Consider the following 25,471-nt stretch of genomic DNA (forward strand, 5'->3'; position numbering starts at 1 on the left):
TATAGAGTGTGTGTATATATAAAAACTGACATACACACCCTCATTTTACTTTATACTTACTTCTGCAGTGAGAACGCGCTAGTCTTTCAACATTGCTCTGTGGCAGCGTAACCCAGGAAATGATGGGAACTGGAAGAAGAATTTGAGTGGGGGTGGACTACAACACCTTTTCTCTTGACTCCAGGACTACTCCAGTCTTTATCGACTGTCTCTGGTCAACAGAAGAATCCCCCAAAGCAGAACAGTTGCTCTCTGTGAACTTGTCAATGATAATATACCCTGTGGCTGCCATTACCCCTCAAAGCCCCTTGTATTTCTCCACAGGTCTCACTCAGGTGCTCAGCAGGCACAGCTCAACATAGTTTGTGAAGTCTGACAGAATCACAGGGCATCAGGCTACAAGCAGGTTTTCCAGGCAGGAGGATGTTCAGAGGTAGAAAATTAATTTTAGTCTGAACTTAATGGCAGAATTCCCCTCCTCTCCCCACAAATACTGGGAAACTACAAGTTCAGAGGGACTGATAAAAGAGACTAATAACTGCAGTGAAACTGTCAAAGCTATTAGTTTCCTCCCCTGGCTTCCAGGGCTTGTTGGGTTTGCAGCTGTGGGGCACAAGGCCATGGGCCCTCAGAATTACATCTGAGGACTTCTCTATGAATCCCAGATTTCTGGCACCTCTGACATTGTAGCCCCAGCCAGGACTCTCAGGATATCCAGGCTCTGTGGTATAAGACCAGGATTTTTGTTCAGGAGGGATCCAGAGCTCCCAGGATTTCTGGCCATGCTCTAAAAGCCTGGTGACTCTGGTCTGGCCACCTTCCCCAGATCTGTTTATATCCAGGGTCTGAGGGTCTCCACTTCTGGGACCCACAGTTAGGACATCTCGTATTTTGAGTTTCTGCAAGTGAATTGAAATGGAGCTGGGCTTTACATTTCCACTGCCCAAGAGCTGCTGGAACAAGACTCCCTGGATCTGTGGCAGATCCACAGGGCACATCTCTTAATGAAACAGGAGATTTCTAGGTCTGGATTAAAATTGCTGGATGGATGGATCCTGGTGCTCAGAAGAGCTGCACCTCCAGCCCAGACCCTGGAGGCTGGCTGCTTGCTGCAGCTCTGCCTAGCTCTCCGAAGATCTGCATTGCTCTTGTTCTTCCTTGCCAGCAAGAAAGCTGCTTTGGAGTAGGTGAAAATGTGTCGTGAGCTGAGAGATATTTTCATGAGAATAGGCTTAACAAACTGGCATTTGCTGACAACATGTTGTTTCATCAGAAACTACTGATCAGCAGTATTTTGCAGTTTGAGTCAATGTGGCAAAGACGATATTGAATATCAGGGATTTTGCTTGGAAACCGACAACTATTTATGGTATTACAGCAATTCCTTTCTCTCTGCTCCTAGCTACACTAGAATTTATTGTCCTGAAGATCTTGGACATACAGGTTTTAATACACTCTCTTGGGATCCTGTGAGTAATGTTGGGTATGATCTCACAAGAAGACATTGCTGCCTTCAGGGAAGTGCAATGGAAGCAATAATAATAATCTCAGCTCCTGTAGCTTCTGTCGCTTCAGAGCCAAAAGTACTTTAAATACCATAAATAATTAAACATTCTAACTCTATGAAGCAGAGAAGATGCATCTCCATCTTTCTGATGAGGAGAATAAGGCGAAGGGTGAGGAAGAAAACAATGGTGTTTACACTTTCAAAAAATGCTTATTGATTTTAGATAGTGGTATGAGGGATTAGAACAAGACTTCACTTGTGGTACATTCCCTCCATGCTTTCAAGATTTAAAACCAGAAACCTAACAGTGTGAATACAAGTGAGGTAAGAGGTACTGAGGATGGACCAAAAATATGACAGTGCTTAAAATGAGGAATGGAATGGCTGTGGGAGCCATGAAGGACAAAAAATGGATTAGAGATAAGTGATGGATGGAGAAAGCTGCGAAGGGTGGTAGATTAGGACATATATAGTAGCTTTAAGGAAGTTCATGGGGAATATTGAAATTCTAGATTTTCTTTTATACTAAGCCCTCTTATGCTGTTTTAAAAGTGTAAACTGACCTTAAAACATAAGTAACTCACAGCTACACTTTGCCCATAATATTGATTTTTATTTACTGGTAAGGTATTCTTTATTGTGACAACTGTCTGCTTTTGGTTATTGTTCACTTTTACTCTTGCTAGTAATACTTTTTTTCTTCCTGCTGCAATTGTGTAAATGATATGAGGCCCAAAAGGGCTGAGCTACAGCCTGAGGAAGCCAGTGGTGGAGCTGGGCTGGGAGGAGACGTGGTCTGGTACATCCTTGTATGCATTGGCCAGCACATGGAGGATTGAACAGCTAGGTGAGCTGGGAAAGGTGGCTGAAGCAGCCAGAGTGAATGAATTTGAGAGGTTGGAGAAAACAGAGAACAGAGGAAGAAATGCATGGAAATGGCATTCAACTGAGACAAATCTAATCTGTTTGCTTATGCTGGATTGGACCTTCCCATCCCTGTCCCTGATACATCAACAGCCAGTGACTAGCCGTGGTCCAGATTTGGCTTTGCCTGTGTATGTTTCTGTCACTGCAACTCTATAAATATGATCAAGTGCTGAGCAAGGGAGAGGTCAGCGACTGCTGGGCTGGGTCCCTCCAGCTGGGAAAGCTTTCTGGACACTATTGATTGAAAGTCTCAGTAAGACGAATCAGCCCTGACCTGTCATACAATTGCAGGCACAGCATGGTCTGATGCACAGCACTAATGTACTGTGAAAGCATATTGTATCCATTGATGGCTGGTGCCTTACTGGCCATTGAACTCAGGCAGACAAAGATAGGGAAAGGGGAAAGTGTTGGGTGGGGAGAGTAAAGAGGGAAAGGAGAAGAAAAATGAGACTACAAATAAAAAAATTCTTGATTTGCAATTGTCAATTCTCCCTTCATTCTGGCTTTAATATTTATTGTAAGCATCAAGTTTTTCTAAAGGCATGAGTGTTTTTGGGGATGCTTCTGGGTTGGGAGTGTACAACACCAAACATCTTGAATGGCACTCTTTTTGGTGTCACACATTGGGTTTCCCTTATTACTACTTCTAGGTAGATTTTGTTTTGTTTTTCTATAAGTAGTGATAACAGGAACATAAAAGTCCTTTACCAAGGATCAGAGTGAGAAAAAGGGAAGGGACAAGGGACAGGCAATTACAAGGAAGGAGATTCACAACAAATTTTTCTGGGTACTCATCCGTCACTTCTGGTGGTCTGACTAAAGCCAGCTTTTGACCCTTCTTGGCTCCAATGGCTGTGGCATGCCTTTTTGTCCATGGTAAAAACACGTCTTGGTCCTTCTCACTTCCAGATTAATTCCCTGTCTCATTTCATGAGCAAGGCTGGAGGTTTCACGGGGTACTTTGGTGACTAAACTCCCTTTTCCAAAATGCTGCATACCAGTGGAAATCAAGAGGTCATGAGGCTCCTGAGGGATGCTGTCATTTTGTGAAATGTGGCCCATCAGTGTCCATAGCACTGTGGCTTTGTCCTGGACCAGCTCACAGCATGTATCTCTCTCTCTCTCTCCACCCCACTGCCTGCCTCATATCTAGGTGTTTTGGGCATCGAGCCACCTTCTCTGCCATTTCTGCTGTCTGTAACACCTTTATGAGAGCCTGATCAGGTCTGGTGAGCTCTGGCACTCTGCTTTAGGGCTGTTTAAGATTTGCTGTAATGGTGCGACAATGAACAGAGGTGGTGCAAATAGTTTCTCCTAGCTTGCCCTGCTGCATGGGCTGCAAGACTGAAACATGCACTCATGAAGATCTTTCTGAAGGGATGGGCAGGTTTGTGTTTTAAAGCTCTATCCCATGTTATACATTATATCTGAGGAGATTGACAGCAAACTGGATGACTGTAGCCAAAGTGCAGGTGTAGTTTGAGGCTGTCTCCCTCTGGTTCAGATGCCCTTTTTAGGATTGTCAGTATTGTAGAAGAAGGAGTCACTCAATTTCTGCCTAAAAAAAGAAAAATCGTATTTTCCTTCCCACTTACGGTATGTTTTAAGAAACTGTTGTGATTTGGCTTTTACATCTGGCATCCAAATAATGTAAGACTGTCTCTTGATGTGAGGCTCTGAGGAACCCACGGGATTTCAGCACCGGTGTGGCGTTTGGCAGCTGCCTTCAGGAGACAGTGCAGTCTCCGTCTGCCTGCTTTTTCTCTTTAAGGAAATGATGCAGGGAACAAACAGGTACTGAGTGAGATGCATGAGAAAGTCTGGGGAGTGGGAAAGTCCTCCCACCCTTGGAAGTAAAAATTCTCCTCATTTTTAAATTTTGAGATTCAATATAACCATATGCCAATTCACAAAATGCAGAGTTGATTAAGGTTGAATAGAAAACCTTGAATTAATACAGCAAGTAATGAGAAATGCTGAAGATGTGCTTCTCCAAACCATCCAAGTGAAGTTAAACGTGCATTTCTCATGGATGCTAATAGATCAGAGGTATTTAAATCCCTAGCTTTTGGAAATTGCAGACTTTAATGCCCTTATGTTATTAATGTGCTGTTGATTCCTGCTTGGAAATGAAAACTGGAAGTGGAGAATTAAGAAAGGAAGGAAGGGATTGCCGCATGGATTACTGAATTGTTACAGTTCAATTTAATTGGCAAAACTGGAGTTGCTCTCGTGCAGTGTTCTGCTGCCTGTTTAAACCTCGTCTTGCACTTCAGGAGGCAAAGCTGCTTTCAACTGTGCTGAAATCCCTTTGGAGAGTCCCCGTGCACACAGCAACACGTCCCTTGCTTTGGATGATCTTTCTCTGAGCCTGGATCCAGTTCTGAGATGGGGCAGACGACAGTCAGAAGTGGGAAACGGTGCATGTCTCGTAAGCTTTGAAACCCTTGTTTTAAATGGAGTATGCACGGAGTGACAGCTGTGGCATCTGAACCCTCCAGGTGGTGAGGATATTTCAGTCTCTGGCAGGGAGGGCCTGTCTCATCCTTCTAAACTTGTCCAAGTGGGATGCTGAGGGAGGGGTGAGATCCTGGCAGGGGAACGGTGGCTCCAGCCTGGCTCCACAAGCCAGGCTCGCAGAGAGCGATGGCCGTGCCAAGCCTTTATGCCCTGGCATTTAGAAGTTGGCACTAGGCAATGCCAGACTGACCTGCTGTCTTGCTTAATGGCTTTTGTGTGTGTGACACTGACTCCTGCAGCTCTGCACGTGTGTGCCAGGCTGGGTAAACAGGTCAGACTCGCTGCTGCTCTCCCTATCTTCATCCTCCCTTGCTCATCCTGATGAGGACCCAAGGGGACTCAACTTATGAGGAGGGAACACAGGTGAACTTCTGCTGCAACAGAGGAAAGTCCCAAGGGGTGATCAGATAACCATCTACAAGCATTTTCAGGGTGGAGACTGTGAGTCAAGAGGGAGAAATTGTTTTGGCTGAATGAAGGAGATATTAGTGACAGGATAGCTGAGCAAAGGGAAAATTTAGACTGAGTTTAGGGAAACATTTCTAAATGTGAGCCTTGGAGCTGTCTCCTAGCAGCGGTAATCCTATTGTTTGAGTTGTTTCAGTGCAGGTAGTGTGCTAAAGCAGATGCTGTAGACAGCAATCCTGAAGTGACTGGGGGAAGGGCAAGACTATTAAGCAGAGGATTTTAATTTGTAATTTCTATGAATCACTTGGTGTTGGCCTCAACAGACGCTCGCAGGCTGTGGCTGTATCAGCTATCACCCATGATATGTAAAACATGTGGGTGGGAGGAAGTGGGAAGGACACTGGGAACTTACCCTTGGGCAAGCTTACAATAATGAGATAGAGTTCTTCAACTGTTGGAAATGATATGGGTCTAATTGATGATCAAAGTGTTCTTTGTACCGCCTTAAGTGTAGGGAGAGAATTGCTCTTCTCCTTTGGATGGGGCAGAAAATCGGGAAGCACTTTTTCACCTTATCCTTGGATACACGTGTTGGATAGACAGACGCAAACTAGCTGTTGGAGGTGGGGAGAAACGAATATGTGATATATGGGATGGATCTGGCACTGTCCAAGTCAGGGTCAAGTTCGTACCCGGTTTAGTAAAGAAAGAACAACTTGAAAGAAAACAGAGAATAGAAGTCAACATATGTGCTACTTTCCACCCAGTGACCATGGAAGGAAGGCTAACAGCGAGGTAATGAGAGAGCTCCAAGGGCTTTGAAGGCTTTGGTTGGGGGTGTGTTATACATTCCCTAAAAGAAAAAGGATGACTTGGAAGAAATAAGGGAAAAGAAGAACCATTTTGTAAGTTAGATAGAAATGAGTCTGTGGAACATTACAGGGATGGACAAAGGTACATGTTGGCGAGGGAGTGGCTGTGAAGAGCAGAAAGAAGACCTGGCCAAAAGACCTTGGAGAAATGTTTCTATCACTGTCATAGGAACATTTATATATCCGAATGAGAATATAAGTGATGTTCGAAACTAGTTAAAATAAACTAAACTGCACCAGTTTTCATCTAAAACTACTGAAATGCCCTTGGAGGGGGTGTTTACTCAAAGTCACTATAATGAACCATTTAGGTCCAGGTGCTGGATTGTTCTTGCATTCATCACTGCATGGCACTTTCCATTGTCTCTAGCCTCTGCCGTCTTCCTACTCTGGATGTATGGACGTTTTCCTGCAGCATCATTCATTGTGTTTATCAGCACCTGAAGTGTGCAGGTGCTTCCAAGACACATCCATCGTGCCCCAGATCCATCCCCCTGTTCTTTGTATATGTTTACAAAATTCCTGGAACAACAGGGCTGTGAGCCAGAAGAAGATTTATGGGCACTTACGTCACCTACTTGGGAAGCAGTAATATGGGGAACAGCAGAGCAAGAGTTTGTCAACATACAAATAGCCTGGGCTGAAGGTGCAGTAGGACAATGGTTAAAGCAGTGTTAGAACATGAGGAATGCTTCTTCAGAGGTATACAATATGCAGTGTGTCTGGATTGGGGAGATGGCAGTAATGATGAAAATGAGAGGCTGTCCTAAGCTGAAATTGTGTTGCCAAAAATCAGGGAGTTGGAGAAACTTAGGTGTAAATTATGGTGTGATTTATAGCTTTAAACCCAGCTCTTAGGAGCAACAGTTTATGAGGCTGCAATCAATCCTGCTCCTTTCTTTGCACGGGTCTTCTCAGCTCCTGCAGTTTACCTGTAAAGCAGGTAGTAGACAAAAAGATTAAATACGCACCAGTCTTCTGCAGTTGGTAAACACAGAAACAGTGTTCTTCTTTGGTCTGGATATACAGGCATTTCCTTGCCAGACAGTCCAGCAGCATGTCTAGTGCAATGTTAACTTCCCTAGTACAGCTTCTTCTAGCGCACTTGCTATTCCCTGGTGGTGTGTTGGATACCAGGCACAAAGCACCTTCCAGCTTTGTAGAGTGTCTCACAGGTGAGATGGATTTCTTCCTACGCCCAGCTAGGTCCTGAAACACAAGGGTTGCTTTTTGATTCATTGTCTGATACTGCTCAAACTGCCTGAGAAATGAAGCCAGTGTGAATTAAGATGCTGTCAAAGATGAGCAAATACCAAAGAGTAAGGTAACACTGGTGGCTAACACTGGGGCTGGCAGGACATCTGTCTCTAGGTAGTAGTGGGACAGAGGGCGGTGGTGAGTCCTGGAATTGGGCTAGTGATCAGGGATAAGAGTAGGGCTGGGGGTTAGCATTGCATTTGGTGCAGATGCAAAATTAGCTGTTGAATTCAGATTCTGTGGCTTGAAGTCCTCTAACTGGTGCTGGGACTTCATCAGAGCTCCCAGTGAGCAGAGCCCAGAAAGCACTGGGATATGAATTTCCCCATGGCCCACCAGGGAAGTACGTGAGCAGGAGGCTGGAGGTAGGTGATGCTCTTTGTCCAGTATGCAGCCAATGTCCCTGCGAAGTTCCCTGGTGGCTAGTACACACTGTTTAGCCTCCCATCCCAAGCATCATCTTCCTCCTAATTAGGGAAGCTGTCTTCAAGATAACTTTTTGTCTGGGACTGCAGTATTACAGGACTTCCTTTCTTCTTACTGTCTTGAGCTTGGAGATAGGGTTTTGGGGGCCTGAAAATACCCCCCCAAGGGACTATTGTGCAAGGCTGCACAGCTGGCACAATTGCAGCAGCAGGAGGTACCAGTATCGGCACATGACAGAACTGCCCCCAAATTTCTGGGACCAGCCTGTGTTCTGCCTCAGTTTCTTTGTCTGACCTGAAGATTGCCTAGCTTTGCAGTACACTGCCTGAGTAGTACTTTATTTACAGTTAGCCTGGTTGAATGCACAGTGACCTATTTGTGTACTTTCTGTATTTTGAAATATTGTCCAGAAATATCTCTAAATGCTGAGCTGTATTTTGCCTGTGCAGCCTAATAATTTTCTATTAATACTTACCTTAGATCTGATCCACATAAAAATGCAGTGTCAAATAAGGTTCTCATGATATTTTTAAGCAATCTAACCTTTGGTCCTGGCCAAATTCCAATCTGGATAATTACTGTCTGACTACCTACATTCCTCTTCCATTTTCAATTGGAGAAGTTAGCTTTCCCTTCCCATTTTAACAGTGATTGTGTAACATTGCTCTGCAGCACTAAGTAGATGCTGCATTCCTCTACAATAGTGGATATGTTTTATTGGTAAGTAAAATGAGATTATAGAGGTATAATGGTTTTACAGGCATGTTTATACCTAAATATAGATATGTCTGTAAAACCACTTTGTCTAATGGCCCTGTCATATATTATTTTCCAGGGAGAAAGGGACAACATAATAGTGTAGAGTAATGTGTAAAGGATTTTACTTACCAGACTGGAGTTTGGGACTTGATAAATTGTTTTGGAGTGGCAAAATCACAGAAGAGACTCAAACACTGTTGCCCCACACCACCACCAAGGGAAAAAGCTGCTCACGTAAAATACTTTGTAACAAAATATACTGGCACATTTTTAAAATGATTCTTGACTTGTGAAATTAGATTCTAGCAATATTAAAATTACTTGAAAAAACTAAGGGCAAATGCCGTGTTCTACACCTGCAGCCTTGTCAGGTGCTTGTGAGTTTCTCCGTGTGTGAATTTCTCCATTTCTCTTCTATACTGGAAACAAGAACACCACTCAGGAGGAGGTCCGCATGCTGCCTCCAGTGCTTCCTTGATTGAGTGCCTCAAACTTTTGTCTTTGAACACTGTAGAAATTAATGGGTAAAACTTGTTGCTATGTATGCAAAAACACATCTTCACAGTAGTTCTGGGGCCACTTTAATCTGATAAGAAGTTTGTGCTGGTTCACCCCTGACTCTCCTCTACTATCACACATCCAAAAGGGTCTTGTAGTGAGCCAGACCAGAGCAGAAAAGAGAGATGGGGTTGGTGCTGGGATGTTTGTCCCTTTTTCTAACAGCCAGCACTTGCATGTGAGCAGAAGTGTGGATAGTGGCTACCGCTTGTGAACAGTAGTCAGCCCCAAGGAGGATAGGGAGGGGGTTGTAACACCATGAGCACCCCTGTTGCAGTCTTTGAGCAGCTTAACTCTGTGGTGTGAACCTGCTGCTGCCTTGTGGGAGCTAAATAGTGCAGATCACCACTCATCCCTGGGTTGGTTGTGATTTAATGGCCTTCCCCTGCCTTAACATATCCCCGTGTCCCATCCTACAAGTGAGCCCAGCCTGGACCCGGTAGCTGCTATTGTCTCAAAAGGACACTGGTCTCTGGCATGCAGACCACCCATGGAGCACCTGAAACACATTGTGAGCATGACAGAAGTGTTACGTGTGAGTGAGAGATGGAGGGAGAGCTGTCTTGGATGGTACAACACAGACTACTTAAATATTGCTCTGTCTGATCCAGACGGGGATCATGGCTGAGGATCCAAATTGGAGATGCCAGATTGGCTGTGGAGGCACTGACAACCTCCTCTTCACATCAGCCTCTTCCTAGCCCTGGCTGCTTCCTGTAAAGCCTGAGGCTCTGGCACTGTACAGGGAACTCCATCATGTTCTGTTAAATGGAAAAATCTACCTGGGGGTCACATCCCATGAGCTAGACACCCAGCAGATTGGTACCTATGAGCTCTTCAGGACCTGGGCTCTTTTCTGCTGCTTGGAGGTAGATGCTAGGAATTTGTTGGCTTTGATGCAGGTAGAGAGGGGAATGGATTCCCTGGACAGCATCTTTTCCTGTGGGAGAAGTCTGGTTTTGGGCGTGAAGGCAGACAGCTGCCATGATTGCCTGAATAGCTCCTGCATTGTTGCCAACCTGGCCCTGGGTTGGAAGGCCCTGTAAAGTATTCCTGGTGGGAGAGGGGCTGGGAAAAAACTACACTCTGCTCCCTGGGCATCACAGCTAGCCATTGCCTAACCAAGCGTAATATACTGTGTGAGGCTATGCGGAGGGATCGCAGGAGACATATTTTAAAGAGAACAAATATAGCATTAAAGTGAGTGAGCAAGAGAGTGAGAAACAAAAAGCGTATAGAGTGCATTAAAGTTAATAAAGCATTGCAGGAGTGGGGACTGCATTTCACTGTGAAGGAATCTAATTTAGTGACTCGTAATTGGAGGCTAACAGTCCTGTTGGAATGAAGTTAGCTGTTCATTTTGCCAAACTCTCAAAGTCTCTTGGTTATCCTTGTGAGCATCTCTCAGAAAGTGGATCCGTCAGAGAGTTGAGAATCGATTGGTGCTTCACACCCGTGGTCCCTTTCAGCCTCCTAAGTGGATTTGGTTCCTCTGGTGCATATTTATTATCTATTTTATTATCTGCTTATTTATCCAGTAATATCAATGCAGGATACATTCTCTCTGCTTAGCATGACAATGAGGGATCAGGTGCTGAGCTCGTGTTCTCCTGGGCAGGGTAAAACGTGGCTCCATGTGCCCTTTCCCTATGGGTGGCTGGTGACAGGTAGGGCTGTTTCATGGACTTCCAGCTTCCCCAAATCTTGCCAGCCTTGTCGCTGCTGCCGTGGCTTTCTGTACATTTGATAGAGGCATGTGTAGCAGCAAACAGTATGGAAGGGTCCCATTCCTGGACCCCCAAGACCAGAGGTGTAGCACAAGGAAGTGCAGGGCTGATGTATTTATTCCAAGTGTGCCTGGCTGATGAACAACAGGGTTATGGGCATGAATAGCTGAGCAGGACCTTTTGTGCTGAGGGAAAGCCTTCTTTAGTTTGCAATGCCTGAAATCTCCTTGGGACAGCAGCATGGCCCTGGGTGGGCACACTGAGCAGTGCTGCCTCCCACAGGATGGGGAGATGCTGCTCTGTTTTTGTCCCTAGACCAGGGGGGTTCTGTTATTTACACTGCATAGGTGCTGCAAGGATTAATTTGTTAGTGTTTGTAAAGTGCCTTGAGGATGAAAAGAGTTGTGGAAATGCGAACTATTATTAAAATGAGACAAAGACAGATCTAGGAACAATCCCACAGGGAACAGTCAGAGGCTGGACGGATGACCTCATCAGGTTTTTCCATTTCTACTGTTATGATTACAAAATAAAGTGGACATGTTCAGGCAAAAGATCGGTGTAATATCCCTGGCTGTAGTAGCTGAGGGTGAACCTTTCTAAGCTCTGTGGGTCTTTCTGCTTCTGGGCAAAAATAGCTGTCATATGGGCTTTGAGGGAATGTCTTCCCCACACTGCACTGATCCAGTTTTGTCCACGACCACTGGGAAATTTTGTGTTTCTTGCTTTTTAGAGAGAAATGAATCTTGTACGAATGAAAGGCATATGGCTTGACTGTACTACAGACTGGAGCTGTGTGTGTCCTGGTGGTAGGAAGGTTGTATGCAATGAATACACACACATACGTATACACATCTAATGGCCTTGGACATTTGTCCTGACTTTATTCTGGAGGGGCTGTGCTGAGGAAGTAAAAAGGAGTCCTTATCTGCCTGGTCCCTTCAGACTCCCTGCCTATACCTCCAGCAGAAGGCAAAACTGATCACAAGCACCAGTAATTCCTTTGTGTTGAGGGTGAGCACTTAGACATGAGCTTGACATAAGCAATTAGTTTCACAAAGATCAGCCATCAAAGGACAATGGTCTAACACTTTTGACTTGGGTTTCAGAGTGACATGGGTCTCAAGAGACTACATGATCGCATCTTCTGCTGACAACTGTTCTTTGAAGTGAGTCCAGACTCTGAAGTAGAGGCCGGACTGGTCTGATCCCCACCCCTGACTTTAACAGAGCCCTGAATGTAGCCAAAGGGCTGAATGTAGCTGGGCATCAGGCAAGAAGGACTGGTGGGAGGAGAGCTAGTGGTTGAGGAAGATCGGTGGATCTGCCTTGAAGGCTGAGTGCATGATTGACTTGTCAATTAATCACTTTCCCTTTCTCTTACTTTCCCCCTTTCCTTTTTTTTCTTCCTCACTCAGGGAGTGTAAGAGCCGAAGATGAGGCCCAGGGTGGAGTGCTACTCTCCAAGGTTTTGGCTGGTGCTGGCAGTCCTTGCGACAACAGGGAGCGGGGCCCATGCCCAGAAAAGCCACCCAAGCATTGGCATTGCAGTCATCCTGGTGGGGACTTCAGACGAAGTGGCCATCAAAGATGCCCACGAGAAAGATGACTTTCACCACCTCTCAGTGGTGCCGCGGGTGGAGCTGGTGGCCATGAATGAGACAGATCCCAAGAGCATCATTACTCGCATCTGTGACCTCATGTCAGACCGGAAGATTCAAGGGGTGGTATTTGCTGATGACACAGACCAGGAAGCCATTGCTCAGATCCTGGACTTCATCTCTGCCCAGACCCTCACACCCATCCTGGGCATCCATGGAGGCTCCTCTATGATCATGGCAGATAAGGTAAATTTGAGCTTCCTTCTATCGCAGACCTGCAGATGGAAACTGAAAAACAGAAAGAAATATCTTATTCTGTGATCCTCAGGTGTAGTCTCATGGGGCTGAAGGGTTGGGGGATTAGAGAGTTTCAGATTCAAAAAGAGATTAAAAGAACTAACTGTGTGTAGCACTGCTGAGAAGAGCCTATTAATCATGTGGAATTATCTGCAACAGAGAAAAAACGAGGAGGGAAAGGAGCAGGTAGAAGAGAGCTGCAGAAGAATCAGCCCTTTTCTTCTTCCTTAGAAAGGGTAAAGAGCCCATGACGATTGTGATTATTTTTGTTTTTGGTAAGGTTTTATTTTTGCTTGTGTTTTACCTTAGAGGAGCCAAGGATGCTAGATTGTATTTTTCCTGCATGCAGCTGGAGGACATTATGGTATTTTCAGGGACGCTTAATACAACTCTTACATCTTAATTGGAAAATAATTGAATCTTTAATAAAGCCATCCTCTCTCAGAAGTGTTCATTAGCTCCTGAAGCTAAATAGTTGTTAACTAAAGCAACTAACCAGTCTGAACCAGTCCAGTTAAGTCTTTCTTTTTCCACTGCACTAATTTATTCCTTCATATCACTGACATTTCACTGTTTTCCCAGGCCCCAGCCAGTCTTCTGGGGAATTACTAAACAAGCAAGCCTTCTCACTAGTGGTTTTGAACAGGGCAAGATTCAGAGGGAGTAGCGTCTTTGGCCAGCTGAAAACTCTTATTTTAGGAGAGTCTCCATGGATTGCAGCTGGACCTGATACAAGTCTTCCCCCTGGGACGAACAGAGGACCCAGCATTTCACACCTGAATGTGCATTTGGCCAGATGGTGTGGCTAACAGTGGCCTCTGGACTGCTGTGGGCCAGAGGGAATACCTGAGAGAAGGGGGCTGTCCTTTTCCCTGCAGGCTCAGTGCCAGATAGAGTTGGGGCCAAGCCCTTTACTGGGAAAACCCTCTTGACCATACTTTGTGCATCACAAAGAAGTAAACAAGGACACAAGCCGTGACAGCCTTTTTCTTTCACAGGTCACTCTTAAGTGAGCCTGAGACATTTAACTAGGCAGAATTGGGTCTAATTGAATGAAGGGGGAGAATTCAGCTGGCCACTGTTGCAGCTTTTCCTCAGAAAGAGATCTAGTGGGCTGAGAAATCCAGGCACTTCCTGTTTTATTTACCGTGTAAATAAATAATCCAGTGCAGGTTATTGTAAGTGAGTAGATGGGAATAAATCGATCACAAATTATTTTCTCACTCTGACCAACCATTCAGTTGCTAAATAACATACAGTTAATATGCAGTGTTATTTTCTTGTACCAGCCTTTGAACTAAAGTAGTCACTGAATAAAATAATCACAGGCCTTTTTTCCTCTCTCTCCTTGAATAGTTGCACATGTACTAAAGTCATTCTGCCCCTTTCCACTCACAATAAAGCTTTTCTGATTGGAGGACAATCAGACAATAATGCTGCATCTTGATGGTCTCCTGCCTGCTGCATTGCATGGTTATCATGTCTGTGCAAAAGAGGTCTGAAGCATTACTTGAGTGCTGCAGTTCACACTTATGGTACTGATGCCAGCCCTCCTAAGCACTGGGAAAAGGTCCTTGTGACTTTGAACATGGCAGGCCAAATTCTGATTTCAGATTCCCGTGGTGTAAATCCAGCATAGTCCCATTGCCTTTGGCAGGATTAGATCAGATTTATGCTGCCGTAATTCAAAGAGAAATTTGGCCTATTGAACTTTGCAAAGATTTTTCTTTCTACCTGTCTCTAGTCTCTCCTTGGGAAAGCAGCATCTCCCGTGAATGCCCTGTGTATCCCACTGGCTTACTTCTAGAGAGCATTCTGGGGTGCAGGTAGCCCATGGGGAGCTCAAAGGTGGAAGAAAGCCTTATGAATGGAGACCTCTGTTTTACCAAACTCCCTTTTTTTGTAGTTTTGCAGACAGGAGAAGCAGGTTACATAGAAAGATCTGCAGTTTTAGGAAAGGCCAAGATTTCTTTTAAACATAAATTGAAAAGTCTGACCTTTACAGCTTCTGATTCACAGGTGTGTAATGTTTAATGGCTAATATCTATGTGATGAATTGAATTAAAATATGGCAGAGAGTAAATACATTGATATTCTTCTAAAAATACTGAAGTCAGCGTGGTAAGTCCTTAAATAATCTGTTTTCCACAGAGGGCCTCAACAGGGGCTTTGCTTTTAGTGACTCTTAGTCATGTTCTTTGCAGATGAGTTGCGTGGCTGGGGTTTGATCCTGCGAGTATGGATTGCTTCTTTCAGCATCCCCTCAACGCCCACAGCAGTCAGCTGTGATTGAACTTGCTCAGCATTTCACAGGTTCAGACCTGCACTTATAACTTTGTTATGTTCCCTGTGCGTTTGTGATCAGTAGCGCCAATGTAAACCTAAAGAACGCTACAAACCACTAACGCTTTGGTGTGACAGATAAGCCCCTCTTCTCTGGAGGTTAATGCCAAAAAACTCCTCAATCAAACCACCTTCCCTGAAGTAGCATGTGAAATTCAGTTTCACCTTCAATGAGGGTTTAATAAGTGTGTCTGGGAGGAAATTTGGGTCCATGTGTAAAAAGGGCTTCGTAATATACTGTGAAGCTGGTAAATGGAGACATGAAAGAGCAGGCAAAAAAAAAAAAAAAAAAGAGGATTTCAAGCCTGAATTTTCTTTTCTCCTGTATGTATAGGCAGAAGTATTGTATAATGTGCACCATAGGCTGGCTTCATTTCAGTTAACATGCATCTGGAAGTTTGCTACCTGCCAGCTGGAGGTCTGGGCATTGTTACAATCAGCGGGGAAGGAGGCACCACCTGAGGACAATTCACCCCACCCACCTGAGGGTGCAGTCAAATGCTCATGGAATAGTCCTTTGTCTTCTCACTGATTACTGAAGAAGGCTGTACTCCAATTTGCTCATGATGCCTCAAGTTAAATGCCATGAATCCTGCCCTAAGTGTAACATAGCAGGTGGAGGTACATTGCTGGAAGTGTAGCATCTGGATTTCCTGATTGTTCTGTTCAAACTCATGCTCTTTAATATTGCCTTTGATTAGATTTTGTCGATAATGTTTATATCTTCTTGTTTTTCCTGTGTTTTGCATTTTTCCTCTGAAAAACAAGTATGTAGGAATTTGCGTATGTTTTTGCTCTCTCTCCTCGGTGCTCATGTCTCTAATCCCACCTGTTTAACTGTTACAAAGTGTTACATTTAATCTCTGCCTAATTTGTCATCAGAAGAAAATGACCAAATCATCTATGTGCATGCTGCTATCTGGTTTTAGTTCCAGGAAAACAGTGAAGCATAGACACATGATGCGCCTCACTCAAGCTCTGGAGAGACCACTTTGCTGAGGGAGAGTCTTGTCATTTTGGTCCCTTTAGTCTCTGATGAATGTGCCAGCAGTGATGCCAAACAGCATGAACTGCAGCAATCATTTTGTGGAGGCTGGGGGGCCTGGGAGTGATGGCTGAGGGGGTCCAATAGCCCCTGCATTAGCTCCTCTCAGTGGAGCAAGCCCTTCAGCTCTGGGGCACAGTGAAGACTGATCACACTGTTTCAGCCCTGCAAGGAAACACCTGGTCCTTCTTTTGGTGCTAACACCTTGAAAAGGGACTAGGATGATAGCATCACCTCACCTGGACCTCTGATGAGAAAGGGAATAGCACAGATCACTGATGATCTGTGTTTAATCTGGAATAGATGAGATGGAGAGGAGAGAAATGTGCATCACTACCAATGTTAGGTTCTTGTGATCCAAGACCTTTGCTTGTTGAAGCTCTCTAATCTCTTCAGTTTGCCTGAAGTTGCTGCAATGACCTTTCTTTGTACAGCTTAGTGTTGCCTGATCTCAAGCATTAGTTTGTATTGTCCAGAGAGAGGACTGCAATGCACTCATGACTGGTGAGCATAACTGCTCCCATTTTAGTGTTTAAAATAATTTCTCTTTTCTCCCCAGTTTTTTTGAAAGCAAAAATTCAATCCTATCACAGCATGGAAATAGCTGACAGATGAGCATGCTCTGTGTTAGGAGACTGATGGTGGAAGGGAACCTTCAAGGATGCAAACAAAGCTTCAGTTCAGATAAGCACACAAACCAGTATCTTGTGTTTGCAGACCTGAGACTGGAAATCTCAACTGGGCTTTTCTTCATTATTTTTTCAATGTTACCTAAAATCACTGCTGCCCAGAACTAGGAGGTAAAGGAGCAGTCACAGAAAAGGAAATAACAATAACAATGTACATTTATAGGTATCTTAAGAAAAGAGTGAATTGTTGTTCAGATTTAGGACACTTAGTGTGTTGGAAAAGATACAGCTTCTTGCCTAAAAAGTGACCACACCATTTGGCTGACTGGTCTGTTTTGTAATGATAGACTATTTTTTTAAAATAGCAGAAAAAGTCAGCTTGGTGATAATGAAAGCAGAAAAGGTAAGAGCAGAAAATGCCTTGGGTTCTCTTATAACACAGCTGGTGACCATAATTTTTGGCGGAATTGTCCCTTGCTGTTTCTCCACAGTCACATTATTTTACCAAAGCTTCTTGTCCTGTGCAGCTTTATTGTAACACAGTGGTACACAGGCAGCACCCAGGAAAAATATTAGAAGAGGATGATTATGTTTTCCCAGCTGAAAATCCGTCTCCTCTATCTCTCCATACCTTGCGATTTTCTCCAGTGCTTGCCCATGCAGGGTAGCCATACTGATGGAAATAAAATGGTAGGAAAGAACGATCTATTAAATTGGAATGTGCCTGTAATAAAATCTGTATAAAAGCTGCATGCTAACCTGAAATCTAAAATCCATTCTAGGCCAGATTCTCCTTCCTTTTCTCACACAGTGTAGAGCTGACTTTTCTGCTATTCTCTCCACTACCTTGCTATTTTTTCCCCATTCATGACAAAGCTGCAATTTCTCCCCTGCCTTTCCATCACCACTTCAAAATCCCTGTCCCCTTTATTTTTGTTTTCTGTCAAGGTTTCCTAGACATGTTGTGTCTCTCTCTTTTAATGCTGAAGGCTACTGTGATTGTTTCATGCCTGGGCCATGCTGCTGCAGCAATGGTATTCTTTGGTATTTTGGTGGGGAGCAAGTCCAAACTCAGACTAGCTGCTGGTCAGAGTGCAGCAAAATGATGCTGCAGGTACAGGAAGCTAAAACTAGTTGGTTAAGCTGAGCACCTAGATACACACTAAAACCAGGACAAAGTCAAAGACACTGGGACAGTGCTGCTAAAAGCACAACATCTGTAGTTAAAAAGAAAGCACTTTTACTCTCAGGTTTCCAAAGGTTAAATAAGAGAGATGCATGGGGAATGCAAACCTCATTTTTTGCATGTAAATTTGTTTCATTTCCATGAGGGATGACATCTGAAATTTTTAGAGCTCTTGTGTGAAGGCAATTCAGTAAAAAAAAAAATTCCCTTTGAATGGATTATATGAACTGAAGTGAAATAAAGCCCAAACAAAATGCTGCTTAGAGGAGGGGAGGAAAAAAATACACATTTTGATCTGCAAATGTTGTTAGACAATTTCCATCCCTTTTTTCCTTCCAAAGCAAAATTATATGCAGTAAATTTCACAAAGCATTTTCGTTTCTCTGAAACTGCATTTGATGATAGTAATAGGGTCTTACGAGGAGCAGCTGAGGGAACTGGGGTTGTTTAGTCTGGAGAAGAGGAGGCTGAGGGGAGACCTCATCGCCCTCTACAGCTACCTGAAAGGAGGTTGCAGAGAGCTGGGGATGAGTCTCTTTAACCAAGTAACAAGTGATAGAACAAGAGGGAATGGCCTCAAATTGAGCCAGGGAAGGTTTAGACTGGATATTAGGAAGCATTTTTCTTACAGAACGGGTTGTTAGGTGTTGGAATGGGCTGCCCAGGGAGGTGGTGGAGTCCCCATCCCTGGAGATGTTTGTCAGGTTGACATAGCGCTTAGGGACATGGTGTAGTTGAGAACGGTCAGTGCTAGGTTAATGGTTGGACTAGATGATCTTCAAGGTCTTTTCCAACCTAGATGATTCTGTGATTCTGTAACAGTTTAAATGTTTCTTTGACTATTCTAGTGATTGACAAAGATGAGTTTGATTTTAAAAAATAAAATAAATCAGCGGTTCCCCTTCAAGCTTTTAATAATTTTATTGAAGACATGTTTAATACACTTCTTTCGCTTTTGGTGCTCAGTTTCCTTTTGCTGCCAAATGAAAGCTCTGTGTAGCTCATAAATAGTGAACTAAATATCGTGTGTCCTCAAACTATGAATAGGCTGCAAAAGTTGGGAAGGGATGAGAAAGGTAGGTCACAGAGATGTAGAGAATAAAAGCCAGTATTGTACGCCAGTTGTTTTTCCCTTGAGTATGCACATGTAATAACAGGCCAGGTGGATCAGTAATTTATGTTTACATCTGTGTCTAATCCATCCATACAAAATTACATTTTTTCATGTAAAGAAAGGGAATATAGGTAGTGTATTTCTGTGGAGTTTAATTAACATTTGAGAATTTCCCTAGAACAATTTTCATTACTTTACAAATAAATTACAGCAATTAAAATCCCTCAGATATTAGGAGACCTGGAAATGAACTTTTAAGAGCTTTAACCTCTCCCCAGGGCCATTAAATCCTTCAACATTAACTCTCATTTTCTAACAAGAGCTCAAGTACTCTCGTCAATATTATTTCAATGTAAAAAAAGACTTTTCAAAGAAATGTGTTGTTTCTTTTGTTAAATAACCTATTAAAATAGTCTGCTTTTTTAATTTTTAAAGTTTCCCTCTACTTTATCTCCCATTTGCTTGGGAGGAACTCCTTTTCAAGGCCTTCACTTTTTTTAGGGTATTGTTTTCAAGAGTCACAAGAAAAAAATATGGAGTTTGATTTTTTTTTTTTTTGGTCACTTAAGGAAAAGAAAGCAACAAGAAATCCCCTTTTGTTTTTTTTAAAAAAAATCTTATGGAAACGTAACTTGCCCTGAAATAGCCCCATCACTTTTTGCCCTCTAATAACTTCTACTGGAGGCACTTCTTACCTGCCCCGAGCCTTGGAAATGCAGAACCTTGGACACTCGAAGCCTGAAGGCACCATCTGTGCTTGAGTGTCACAGGGTTGGGGAAGAGAAAACCTGGACGGACTCTGGTGAGGCTCACACCCTGCGAAGGTGCCTTGGGGTGCTTTTTGGGCAGTGCCAGTGCTGGGGTAGGGATAGGATGCTGAAGCAGAAGATGACTACACGGAGGCACGGATACCTTCCCTTGGCAGAAGTTGTTCCAGACAACAAATGCCAAGCAAAACTGTAGTCTGATTCCTTTACATCAGCCTTTTGTAGCTATTTATAAGCTGCTTTATTCTGGGTCATAGAATTCTTCTTCCAGGAGTACTGAAGTGTTAGTTTTCTTCTATTGTTATAGTGATGTTTTCTTTCGAGTGACAGAAGATCTTTCCTTGCCTAACTCTGAACACAACTGCTGCAACCTACTTGAGTGAAAGAGAAGCTGAATTAACCTCTTTCCTACCAATGTTTAAATGTGGTGTTGCCATTGTCTACCTGGAAATAGAAGTATTGAAATATCTGTGAGGAAAATGTTGATGTCCACCCAACTTGGACCTGGCAAGTAATGGGACTTTTATGAAAAAGTTCTTTCTTGCTGTTTTTTTAACTTTGATTTTCACACTGATGATGTTTAGGTAGATCTCCAAACCTGTGAGCACTTATATAAAGAAAATCTGGGAGCTTGATGAGATCTGACCCATAGTTATTTATAATCATTATTATAACCCCTTTCTTCAAAACAAAAAACCCAACACAGAAGTATTAAATCATTTTGTGCCATCCCCAGCCGGACAATGGGATTAGTTTCTTCATTCTGGAGCAGACAGTCCTTTATTACAACCCCAAGCGGTTACTTGTCTCACAGAATCTAAATTAATTACACTCAAATTTGTCCCTACCCTAAACTGGCCTCAAAATGAAATTGAAACCAGAGTGTGAAATTGCCCGATGCTGCTACTTTAGATCCGCATGTCATTCCCCAGTAACCGCGGGACAGAGAGAAACAATTCTTTCCGGGGAGTCTCTTATTCTCTTTGCCTTTTATTTGCCTCATTAACCAAGTTTGGAGGGGATGGATTATGAAGGAAGTTAAGGGAATTACATATACACAGGCTGGAAAAAAACAGGGTGCAGGAAAGATATAATTGTAGTCTGTGACTCTGTTAAGGGTCTAGAGGAACTGATATATGAAGAAAGACTGAAAGAGCTGTATGTGCGTATTGTAGATTGGCTGAACAATGAGAAAGGGTATGATTTATATATGCAGTGAATAGAGGTAGACTAAGATTAGAGAAAATAATGTTTGCTGTAGCTGCCAGAAGTAGGAATGATGGAATAAAGTTGGGAAAAGATATTAAATGATATATTATGATATGTTAAATGATAATATTAAATGATATATGTGTATCAAGAAAAAAGTTCAGACACTGAATTTTATCAGGATGTGCTCTAGTATCCTTAGGGAAGAGTGTGGAAACCATGTTGCTTCAGCTGTTTTCAAGCAGGACTGAAGTAAGTGCTGGAGAAGGTGTTACATAGCTAGAGTGGAGGAGAAAGAGGAGGAACAAGATGAGAGACAGACAGGAAAACTTCTCATGAATCTAGGATTGTGGAAAAAATAAAAATAAAAAAAACCAGAGTAAATTCTGAGAGTGACTGAAAAAAAATTTACCCTAAAGGCTCTGTCGAGGCAATTTTTCTGTGTGCTTTGGCAATAGCTTCTAGCTGTGTATCTACGAGGTTCCTGATAATAACAATAAATGTATGTGTCAGAGGAGGGGGGAAAGGAGGAGTGAAGGATATGGAGAGTCTGAAGGTGGGCAGGAAAAAAGCAAAAAAAGCAGGCACACACAGTGACGAGGACTGATCTAAAAGGTGCCAGCAGAATCAAGCAGGTCTAGTAGATGCGAGTCCTCACTGCAGCTCTGCTATAAAGCATGACTTTGAGACAGTTGCTCAACTTCTGTCTACAGCAATTTGCCCTTTGCAAGAAGATTGTAACAATGTTTTTTGTAAAGTACTTTGAACTCTACAAAAGGCAAAGGCTACCTAATTGCTGAGGAGCAATTAACGGATTTTTCTAGCTGAAATAAATACAATGCTTGATACCAAAATCTGGACTCCGGGAGGAGAAGCTGTAACCCCTATTAGAGGTGGTTGAATAGCTGTGACATGCAGGAGAACGTATTGTGTGCAGGACTGATAGTACTGTCTATTGTAAGCTTGCCCAGCATTCCCGATTATCAGATCCTCTTGGGGGTTTCCTGTAACTTTGCCAGAGTATGACTGTTGGAGCAAAGTTTCCTATGCCAGGTGTATGCCTCAAGCTGATTGATTTATTTCGCTATTTATTTAGAAAATAAAACAGCTCTGTCTGAAAATGTGGCACAGGAAGATACGTGATTTACTCGTGTTGCAAGTGCTGGTATGTTTTCCTCCAAAGGTTCTGCCTGACCACCACAGGTCCTCAGAGCAAAGGCACACGTCTGGACGGGGTGTCTTGTGGACGAGGACTTTTAACCACAAATGTGCTTTTGCTACCACTGCATAAGTCGCCCCAAGTTTGGTCTTGTTATAAGCCAGAGAAACTGTGTACGTTCAGTCTTAGATGTTTGCCACATATCTTGAAAAGATCTTGTCCTTGCAAATTGTGGTTCAATACTGCACCTGGACCTGGGGGCTGCACAGGCCATGCTGGGGCTGGAGATATCCTGTGGGGTCCCAGTGGGATCCAGCCAGGAGAAATGCACTGTGCAGCAGGGGATCTGAACTGGAACATGGGTGAGGTGGGGGGGCACCATGCAGGGTGTGATGAGGAGCCAGTGCAGAGGGGGAGCATCTGATAGAGATCCTGAAACAAGGAAAAAAGTGGAAAGCAGGAGATGGGGAATAAGAAAAGGTGGACAGGGAGAGGAAAGAGGAGAAGGCATGCCTGCCCAGGTGATGCTGCCTGGCTTGCCATGAGAGCAAGAGCCGGGAAGTGTGGGGTGGCAGAGCTGCTGAGCAAACAGGATGTGGGGTGTGAAATGGGAGTGGAAAACCTGTTGGGTGGAAGCTGCGTGAGGAGAGCTGGCCTGGGCCCAGGCAGGGCACAGGACAGTGGGATCGGGCAGTGATGCTTTCCCTGTGAGGGCTGCCTCCCCCTTCTCCAGGAAGTATTTCCTCTCTGCTCTGCACTGAGCCACAAAGGGAGTCAGAAATGACTCCTTGGGGGTGGATGGGGACACTGGCATCAGTGCTCCCCCCTGGGGGAAGGCCAGTGAGTCTCTCCAAGTATGCCTGGGGCTGGCTCAGTTGTGCTTCCCCTTAGCCAGCACACCTTGTGCTGGGGCCCCAGGCCTGGTGGGGAGAGGGAGAAGGTCCTGGGAAGAGGGAGCAAGGCCCCTGCAGCCTTCACCAACTGCTAACTGCCTGGCTGGGGGCCAGCGTGGTCACCGCCAAGCCACTGTGCTGGAGGGGACAGACAAAACCTGTTGGGAGGATGCTCTGTGATGGAGCTGCTGACTCCTCCAGGTATGTGCTCAAGCACATCTTTGTCCTGGCTCCTGCTCAGGCACTTGCTTTACTGCTTGCTTTCTGTGGAGGCAGAGCTGTGTTCTTACCCCCCCCAGCTTGCTGCAGCAGTACAGAGTTGCGAAATGAAGAGCCACACAGCATGGTCCTGCCGTGGGGCTGGGCAGCATGTCCAGTGGACTGCCAGCCTTGCTGGGTCTCAAATCCTGCTCCATGCCTGCCCCCCTTCACCTCCTCTCCCTTCTCCTGGTTCCCTTCCTCTCACCTTCTCCTGTCTGTCATTGTACCCATTTCTTAATTATTGTTTGCACTGTGCTTTGAAAATGCAGTGTGCTGTATAAATGTTAAGTGTTTTTATTATTATTATTATTATTTCTCCTTTTTCATTTCCATCTCTCACCCTCTCTTTTTTTACTATTGCGGCTTCCAGAGAGAACGTGTGGGCTTACATTATTTATAGCTGTGTGAGAGTAATTACAGAATGATTTAATTACCCAGTTAATACTGTTCTCCACATCACCAGCTTGACAAGCTGGTGATCCTCTCACCGCAGCTGAACATGCAGTCTAGTGTTGTCTATACCATGTCATGGATGAGAAGGTAAGGGGAGGCGAAGCTTGGGAAAAGGTTTGTGACTGCCTTGCACATTGCTGGTTACTCCCCCTGGGCTAAGGGATGAGGCTGCTGGGTCCACAGGGACCTGCCCAGGGGCAACGTGTGGTGTCACATCAGCTGGGGTAGAGCTGCCGGTGAGGATGTGGTGTGCGGTGAGGGTTCATGGTTCCCAGCTGATGGAGCCTCCCTCCAGCACAAACGTACTTGAGCTGAAGTTTCAATGTTTGGTGTGCTGCATTAACCAGATCTTCACATTTATCAAAGGTCAGAGATCTGGGATGGTTTTGTTGTCTTAACTTCTATTTAAGCCTACCAAATCATAGGGTTCACACACCCTGCATGGTGCTGAGTGTGAGGTAAAATTACTATTGCCAGAAATGTTCTTCCTTGCAAGTGGCTGCATGTAGCTCTGATCCCCTTGAAATAAATGAGTTTTCCCTCTGAAAGGGATCGCCTCCTCTTATTGAGACTCCCCTTCCTAGAAGTACAGTGTTTTCATCACTTCCACTTCATGCAGGCTTGTGGGGATCAGGGAATCTCCCATTGCTGGTGCAGTATGGAAGGAGGTTGAGAGAGGAGAGTATGAGCTTTCCTTCAGGGGATGCACTGAGCCGATGGTTACCAGTACCTTTTAGTTATCTACTAGAGACAGTTAAAAAAACCCCCACAAACCACCTAGTAAGCTCAGGAGAAACGTAAGGAAGACAATCCTCTTCTGAAGGTACTATAGATGAAAAGGAGGGGTCAATGGATTCTTAACAAAGGAGATAGTCGCTTGGGAAGTGGAGAGAGAGGCTCTTGTTAGATAATGGCACATTTGTCAAACAACAGCCTATGGAGAAAGCATCTCTCAGAAGTGCCTGCCTTTTGTGTCTCCAAGTTTCCTGGCTCCATTTGGGCTCCTTCATGGCCTGGGCTGTGGGCCAGGCTCAGCCTGTTCCTTGGCACGACAGGGCTGGGTGGGTGGTGGGAGGGCTGGGAACAGGCGTCATGGAGGCTGGAGGAGTGGAGCACCTTTTCCATGCAGTGCTGCCTGCCGAGCTGCCAGGCGCAGAACACCTGGCACCTGAATGGACTTTGCCCACCTCCCAGGGAGTGACAGCAATTAAAGAAGTAGGCTAAAGTGTTTTGAGTGTGAACAGTGATTATAGGTGCCTTTTTTTTTTCTCCCTGACATCCAACATGAGACTGGTAAAGGCAGCCCAAATTTGAAAAAGTGTTAGGCATCACCTTCTGATGAAAAAATGCTGGGCCTATCATGTTGTATTTCTGAATGGACACCCAGAGTCCCTCATCACTTTTGCAAATCCATACTAGAGGCTTTTCTTTCCCCCTCCCCCCGCCTCTATCTGGAACACTTGAAAGTGAATTTTATGACCTGACATTGGAACAGCTTGTTGAGAAGTCAGAGTGAATGGAAGGGCGATGGAACAAGCAATTTTGTCAGC

The 25,471-nt window shown here is 44.3% G+C and overlaps 1 protein-coding gene across 1 annotated transcript in view; it reads left to right on the plus strand.

Moving 5' to 3' along the window:
* GRIN2B (glutamate ionotropic receptor NMDA type subunit 2B) overlaps positions 1-25,471 on the plus strand; it is a 203,587-nt gene that overhangs the window by 23,601 nt on the left and 154,515 nt on the right. The window contains exon 2 of the mRNA XM_074826859.1: positions 12,383-12,811. Within this exon, the coding sequence (XP_074682960.1) occupies positions 12,401-12,811 (411 nt within the window). The 5' untranslated portion in view covers positions 12,383-12,400. The remainder of the gene's footprint in view (positions 1-12,382; positions 12,812-25,471) is intronic.

The sequence above is a fragment of the Strix aluco genome, chromosome 5 (assembly GCF_031877795.1).
Source record: "Strix aluco isolate bStrAlu1 chromosome 5, bStrAlu1.hap1, whole genome shotgun sequence".
NCBI classification, from domain to species: domain Eukaryota; kingdom Metazoa; phylum Chordata; class Aves; order Strigiformes; family Strigidae; genus Strix; species Strix aluco.